Raw genomic sequence first — 8,702 nt, 5'->3', positions numbered from 1 at the left:
ATAAAAGTAGATATCTTTTAATAGAAAATTGAAGTTCTACAGAACAAATTTTGTTTTTAATTCTAATAATTATATGAAAATCAAACTTAATGGTAAGGATATTATTCTTAAACAAATGCTATATATTGATATTTTACTACACATGTAAGTTTGTCAGCGGTTGTGACGTTCTCTTAGATGTTGTCAACTATCTTGCTCTCGTTTTGTTGGTAAAATACCTAATACATTTTTTAATTTAACAATTTAGAATTTAAACGTTTAGTCGATTGCCATGGTAAGTAATTTGATTTTACTTTACAGTATTCACAACATATTTCTCTTATAAATACATTAAGTTTCGCTCAACGTAATCATATTTCTACAGTATTTATTAAAAAAGTTTGTTAGTCTGTAATTTTGATTTTAAAATAATATGAATTTATATGTTTATTTATATGTTTTTATAAAGATTTATTTGCTGTTATTTATAATCGAAACTTTTATAGAGCAAATGTATAATTATGAATTTATTAAATCAAGAACCGGTATGTTAATTTTTTAGACTAGTAAATATTCACTTATTTATTATGACTATAACATTGTTAAAAAACTGTAAGTGCTGGTTGTGTCTGTCCACCGTGACGGTATGGTACAGCCATTACTCGTCCAATTGATTGCACTTGTTGGCCCGATACGAAGACGATGCACAAAATTAATAATATAAAAATTATGAAGGGTTTATTCAAAAGAGGAATAGTATTCAATTATCCTCGACTTTCGCCACTTGTTTTTTGTACTTAACAAGCAGTCCATACATGAAAGGTGGTCCAAAACGTACTATTACCAAAATTGCCAAAATCGAGTTAGGTATCGATTCTTATGAAAAAAATAACAATGCATCAATTAGCGTCGTCAGAAAAAATAAAAATGAACCATTACCTGGTCAAATTTGCGATTCAAAATGACTGTTTAATCCAAAACGAACATTTTCCATACATAAAAATGATATATTTTAGAAAATATCAAAACGTACATTTTTCCAGTTTTACGCCAAAACGTACTACTGTCCATGTTAAAAGAAGAGGAACAAATAATTGACTATATCAAAACGAATTATTTCCAAAACGTACTTTTTTATGTTATGCTAAAAGTACTTTTACCTGTATTGTACGTATACCTAATTAATATAAGGAAGTAAAAATGTTATTCCAAAACGTACTAAAAAGTAATTTTTTAATATTTAATTAAGTTTTAAATTAAATTAAGAATATAATATAATATAATATAATATAATATAAAAAATCTTCTTTAAAATGATTTAACTGGTTATAAATGGTTAGTTTTTTTTGGAAATGTTAAGATATCGAAAATCGCTTCTCCTAAAAAATCAGTATTTAGGCGTTGGTACGTTTTGGATTTCTACCTCTCACATACACTTATATATATATATATAGATACGTAAACATATTATGTCTCTTGGATTTTCTTAAAATTCATGTCTATTTACCTTTGACCATGGTTTAAATATACGAGGTTATTGGAAAAGTAGGTACTCCCTCTATATCATTTTATCACATTAAGGAATTAAAATGGCAGCGTAAGTGGACGACATATACTGGTTATACTATGAAATATACTGAGATATGGACTGACCGATACGCAGCAATTTTATTTTTGTTTGATAACAATATAGACTATGTGCAATAACCTTGTATATTTAAGCCATGCCTTTGACCATCCATACAATTTTCATAGCTCTTTTTTGAGATTTGACATGATCAATCATGTCATTGACTTTTCTAGAAATATAAAAGCCATTGCGATATTTACACTAAAAAATTCGAGCATGATATTTTGGTTAGATATTCGATCCATTAGGTATGGAAAATAGAGTGTTAATCTTCGTTGTATCAGGCTAAATAATATATATTTTTATATTGCCACTGCGTTCACAAGTTTGTGTAGTAGATTATAATGATATATAAAAATAGTAACAAACTGAAATTGATCTATGTGTATTGTGTTACATAATTTATATGTTCATAGGGGAATTTCATACATTTAATATGACAGTATTTAAATTCTGTAAGTATATATTAGATATTAGTCATTTATAATGTTATATTTAAATATTTTATAATGTATTAACTGATTGTTGATGATTAAATATACGAAAATAGGTAGGTAATACAAATACGTATTAGTCATAAAATCAAATATTATATTGGTAATAATGATGATACGTAAATCGATCCTTAGGTTGTTCTAATGTAAATGCATACCTATAGGCAAACACATATTAACTATTAGAATTGTTATATTATTATATTTGAATATTTGAAGGAAACCTTACATTTAATATATATTTGTATAAGTCTGCATCAGGGAAGAGGGAACTAATTTACTATGAAAAATCATCTGAATTATTTCTGTATTTCTCTGTAGTATAAAGATCACATGTACTAACAATCGTAGAAAGAGAAAGGATGTAGTTATGAGGCAGATTTAAAAATACAGAGTACATATAGTCAATTCGCCAACCGAATGCAATTTAAGTTAATGAGCCCTTATAGTTTATTCGTGTTTTAAGTATAATTGTGTAATAATAATGTAATGGGTTTACAATATGATGATAGTCACAGAACCTTATATTTTCAAGAGATTAATGTATAGGTGAGTGGAAAAGATGAATAATGTGAATTTATTTGATAGGGAGATAACTAATTTAGAAAATCATACCGAATGCTGTGACAATTCAATATACATATTACATATACTGTATACGCATATACGCACAGTAATGAGCACTCCTTTGAACAGTAGTAAAAGAGTGTCGTGATGTTGAATGGCGTGGACGTTGTGCATGGGTCTTCTTCTGAGAGATTTTTTGGATCGATTCTGTATGGTCCTTACATAATATATGATTTCTGCATAATCCCTTCTTCTGATATGCATCGGTTAATACGTGATATTAAAGTATTGATATTCTTTCTTATTTTGGGCGTTGCAACAAAGGTACCACTGGTAATTTATTGTTTTGTTTTGACCGAACGTATTGATCGGAAAATTATCGAAGGGCTCTTGTAGTATATAATATATATGAATATAAATACGTAAAAATGCATTCAAGGTTTTATAATACGCGGTGTCATGCGCCGCTGATGATTGATTGTGTTGCTGTTATTAAAAATCTGGTCGGGGGCGTGTATAATATTATTTATGCGTTTCATGTGTCACGTATATGTAAGATGAGTGCGTATAATGTATAAATGTGCCTAATGCGTACGTATATATTGTTATCGGACCACCCAAATTCCATAATATGGTCCATTGTCATTAGTTGTCTCGTGTTTTATTTTAAGCTTAAATGTTATTTATTAAACAGAATGATGAAGAATATAAGGTCAAAACCGTAAAGGAAAACGTGTTATCTAATTTATCCTTTTATAGTTGAAGAAAAGAAAATGACCATCGTTCAAAATCGTATCGGTGATACTTTACTAAATAAAAACAGTAAGTATAAGTTTCAAGTTAGTTGCGCCTATCATATTATCAAATATGTATTAAGGATACATAATACGTAGAGCGATCCCCACATTTTTACAATGTAAATTCATACGTATCTCCTATCACGTAGTTACTATTGTAATTATTGATATAATATGACATTCCATTAATTGGGATGTGTGGAAATAGTCGTGCTGAAATTAATCTTGGTATGATACTTGTAATAATGTAACTAAATACTAAATATCTTAAGAAATATAAAATAAATGAACCTAGAAGTTGTATGTAGATCATACACTTAAAATTTTGGAATAGTGGCTAATCTAATGATTAAGATGTGCAATAAGAATATTTCGATATTCTTATTTTAAAGATATTGTCAAACAGGATTCTTGGGATTCACTGTGGAAATTGAAACTTTTTTTTTTGTTTAAATTGTTGCAATTGGTTGCAGATTATAATAGACAATAGTCAAAATAAAAATGTATATCATTTCTTTTTTGGATATAACCGCGATAGTTATTATTATCTAGTGTAGAGTATGTACATGCATGCATAGAATTATCCAGATTACGCCCCCGAATAAATATAATTTACCTTAGAACCATATGTATGTGTATAGCTTATATACTCAAAAACAACTCCATTGAATAAGGCAAAAATATCAGAGATTATTTTTAGAGGCGTAAGAAAAGTTTAGAGAGTAGTAGTAGCTTAAACCACATTAAAAAAATACCAAATTTTATTTTAATTTTTCAAATTATCAATTTATTTCATTTAGGTAGGTACACTTACACTTGCATTGTGCTAAATTAATAATTTAAATATGATAATATATTTATTAGTTGTAGTTACGTAGGTCGACAAGTATTTGTAGTGGATTATATTGAAGTATAAAAACAATAACAAACTGAGATTTATATATAATATAATTTATCATTTTATAGATCATCACCTGTTTGATACTGTTGCCAAAACTAATAGTATGAAAACTGATTTCAGTAAGTATACATGTCTAGTTATAAATAGTGTTATATTTTAATAATAAATAACATGTACTGTGGTCATTGAATCTATAGTATTATATAGTAATATAGATGATTAATGTGGTGTCAGTCGGTCAATAAAAAATATTTTAGACTCTCCGCTGTGACTCGATTGTGAGACTTTAGACGGTTCAATTTGAACGCTGTAAAAATATAAACATGTCTGAACATCTTCTCAAGAGAACGGACGAAGCTTTTTTTAAAGTTTGAACTTTTTACAATATTATAATATTTATAAATTTCAGTTTTTACAACATATTTTTGTGTATTTTTGTGCACCTATGGCTGATCTGGATCCACTGTATTGCTGATACTATTTATTGGTTTTAGTGTAGAATAAATGCCTAGCTTATACAGAAATGATTCATAGTTTAAATTCGAGGAGAAAACTGAGGGTCCTACTACTTACCTACTGCATTGCACCATGCTTAATTAATACTGTTGTGAACCCCTGTCTGTATGCTATACGCAGTATGAGATATGGTAATAGTATAATATAGTATAGTGTGTAAGCATATTAATGTGTGAACAGACAGAGTCACACGGTCTTAAGGAATTCGCTGTGTGGACAGTTTTGAGCCCGAGCGAGACCCTACCGTGTCTCGCTGTCTGTGTAATATTCAGTGTAGTCCTGGCAGACCATCGAGCAGAGCCTCTATTGTTTTCTGTCTAATTATCATTCTGTGCAACTAAATTTCTTTTAAAATTGATTATATTAATAAAGTATTATAGTGATAACTCAAACACCTCGTATTTATTTACTAACGAACAAACTCGGTTGTGGAGACGTCCATAAAAATACTTAAAATAATATTATATGATTTTTATGTTGTAATTATTACAATTATGTGCATTGAAGTATAAAAAAAGTAAATAATATTTCACTTTGTAACTGTTTTTATATATTATATTAAAATATATACTTTTATAGCCAATTTATTCTTTCACAATGGGAACCAACTTAAGATGGTAGACAGAGCAAAAAAATTGAGTAAGTTTACACGACTGCTTATTGGCTATCACATAGTTATAATAATATAATATTACATTTCATTTTTTGATAATACATTTATATATTCTATTATTATAATTCAGAATCAGGGAAGAGGAAATTAATTCAGTATGAGATAGTATATATTAAACTGTAGTCTTGTTGTATGCTTTCTCAGTAATATAACGATCACACGTACTAACAATAGTAGAAGGAGAAATTATGTAGTTACTAGTTCAAAAATAGTTGTAAAAAACTCTTTTTACACCAAAATTTATATATTTTGCGGCTGTACCTAATATGTAGGTAGTTAATGATAGTGTGCCATTTTCTTCCTACGTGGTGTGATTAATATGACACACAGATACATCAATACATCACTCGATATTATTATTAAAATATAACACATCATCATAATAATATTACGAGCACCAGTAGCCTGTTATATTCCTTGCTGTTGTTTTATTTTATACCTACAATCTACATGCACTTTTATAATATATATTTATATGATCTAGTGTATACTAAAATCTTATGTTATATGATATATTAGCTTTGAAAATCAAGTTTAGTGAAAATTGTAAGTAGTTTTTGTCAATGGTAATATAATATAATAATTATTATTGAATGTTTAATGCCTTTATAATACATGTATATTTATTACTGCGTATAATACAGTTGTCTATGCAAATATAAAATGTAGCATTTATAAAGTAACAATAAACACTTACATGAACCTAATTCAAATCATTTCAGATCCACTAGGAAAGTTTGTTGCTGAGTATAAACCTACCGGTGACACAGGTAGATAATTATTGAACTGGTTACAAACCCATAAAACAAAAGTCTCACACGTTACAAAATAATTAATTATTATTATATTATAAATTATAATAATATACTCGTATACTCTTAACTATTATTCGGTAGGTTCTATAATATTATATTCAACTAAAAATAAACAATTGTATACAATTAAACTTTTTTTTTTATTTTTTCAAAGGTTACTTAAAAAACGTGTCAGCGTTTTGTACAGAATACAGCGTACGTCCTTATTTTGAAGGTAAATACTAGAATGAAATATTTTAGTTTCAATAAGAATTAATTATGAATTTTCATATTATATGGACCAGGTCGACGTTAAAAAATATACAATTGTAATGCAAAAAAGGTAAATATTACTTTAATAACATTAACTACCTAGGTACCAAATATTAACCATGAAGTCGATAAATATACAGTGTGTACTATATAATACACAGGATGTAAAACAGGGAGATCTTAATTAGAACATGTACCCATTTCAATTAAATTTATTTGAATTTTGTAATTTTGTTGAGATTTATAGCACCTTGTAAGTTACAATATTTTTTATATTCTTACATAAAAAACATTTAAATGTCTAATTAATTTTTTTGGATATTCCTGTTTTCACAATTTCTTTTTTTCAACTTGTCACAACTATTTGTGTGTAGTTCCCGCGAAAACGGTAGTGACTAGTGACTGAATTTTACTGTGTAGAACTTCTTTGATTGTTTTATGCTACTATCAGTTTCACGGGAACTACAATAATACAGTTATGACAACTTAAAAAAAAAAACTGTGAAAACAGAGATACGACCTATTTCACTGCGGCGGGTGATTTAATTGCTTAAGAATTTCATATTTTTACTAAAAAAACATTTGAATAGAATGAAAAATTATCAAAACTGATGTACCTACATATGGAATTTAATTGCGTATCTTCTTTAATCAATAAAAAGTTATAATTGTTAACCTAGTTATAATACATACAAGTCATACGCAGTACCTATAGTTATGAATGTAGTGGGAAGTATTTTAATTTATTGGGAAGTCTTTGCATTTAGTCGGAATACGAGGAAAATCCTACACTGCATACAAAGAGAATACTGTTAATTTAGTGGGAAATCTTTCATTTAAAAGAAATTGTTTAAAATTCCCTACACATGACTTAATGTCATTTTTATATTATTTAGCGTGTATTAAACGTATGTTTTTAAATATACATACGTCGTTATGAGCAGTTTCTTTATATTTTTTTTTTACTTTTATCATACGCACCGGGTGAAAACTGCAAAAAGACATACGCAGTAGACGTGTTAATGTAGTTTCGAGTCTTGTAATTTAAGGGGACGTCTTGTAATATAGACGAAAGTCTTTGAATTTAGTCATAAGTCTTGTATTATAGACGGTTGTCGTTGAATTAAGGCGGAATAATTGGTATATAGGAGAATGTGTATTATATTGTAGTGGGAGGTTCTGGAATTTTAAGGGAAGTCTTTGAAATTAGTCAGAAGACTTGGAATTTAGAAGAAAGTCTATTGCAGGTACCTTATATATACGCAAGTGAACTATCAATTACTACTATAATATTATGTATTTATTAGTCAATAATTTCACTCTTGACAAGAGGCTGACCTGGGGGCCTCACTTATCAATAAAACTACAACTAGCATATCAACGTCTATCGATACTATTTTCAATAATAAATAAAAAATCAGTCATTCAAAAAAAAAATTTCAATCCTAATATACAAGCAACTTCTACTGCCATTAATAACTTATTCTTGTCCAGTATGGGGGAACTTTTCGGCTATACACACCTAAAAAAAAATCCAAATATTTCAAAATAAAGTGCTAAGAATTATTACAAATGCTCCGTGGTTCGGAATGAAAATATTTACAAAGACCTACAAATTGTTAAAATCGAAAACCTTATACGCACACTATCAAAAAAATTCCATAGTTCATTACTCAACTAAACAGGCTCACTTCACTACAATCTCGATATTCATCCACCACGCTCTAATGACGTCTGAAACGCGGCCGCCCTCGTGATCTCATTATTCAAAATCAACCTCCAGTCTAATCTGTACAATGTACATATTGTAATAGTTTTGCTTTTATATAGTATCTCAAGTATCTGTAACCATACCGTATTCATATATTGTAATATTTAGAATATTTATTTTATTTAGCTTAATTGTATACATCTGTCCATATTTTATATTTATAATCATCCTTTTAAAATAGCTACAAACTAATATTGTCTTTTATCCATAGATATAGATAGTCTGCAACGGCTAGGAATGACTTATTTTATTAATAAATAAAAAAAAAAATAAAATTAGTCAATAATTAAAAAAAACTAAATTAAAT

The 8,702-nt window shown here is 28.0% G+C and overlaps 1 protein-coding gene across 2 annotated transcripts; it reads left to right on the top strand.

Moving 5' to 3' along the window:
- The first annotated feature begins 1,448 nt into the window (after positions 1-1,448).
- LOC100572241 lies at positions 1,449-8,702 on the top strand. 2 transcript variants are annotated; one of them, XM_029492777.1, is made up of 9 exons: positions 1,449-2,064; positions 3,430-3,492; positions 4,434-4,487; positions 5,464-5,523; positions 6,077-6,103; positions 6,280-6,327; positions 6,527-6,586; positions 6,872-6,877; positions 7,835-8,702. In XM_029492777.1, the coding sequence occupies exons 1-9, from the start codon at positions 2,016-2,018 to the stop codon at positions 7,852-7,854; spliced, it is 387 nt and encodes a 128-aa protein (XP_029348637.1). In that variant the 5' UTR covers positions 1,449-2,015; the 3' UTR covers positions 7,855-8,702. The 2 variants fall into 2 exon arrangements, with proteins under 2 accessions (XP_029348637.1, XP_029348638.1); XM_029492778.1 differs by lacking the exons at positions 6,872-6,877; positions 7,835-8,702 and adding an exon at positions 6,657-6,865 and having other exon boundaries at positions 1,454-2,064.

This window comes from Acyrthosiphon pisum, chromosome X (genome assembly GCF_005508785.2).
Source record: "Acyrthosiphon pisum isolate AL4f chromosome X, pea_aphid_22Mar2018_4r6ur, whole genome shotgun sequence".
NCBI lineage: Eukaryota > Metazoa > Arthropoda > Insecta > Hemiptera > Aphididae > Acyrthosiphon > Acyrthosiphon pisum.
This window is presented reverse-complemented; position numbering and strand designations above follow the sequence as displayed.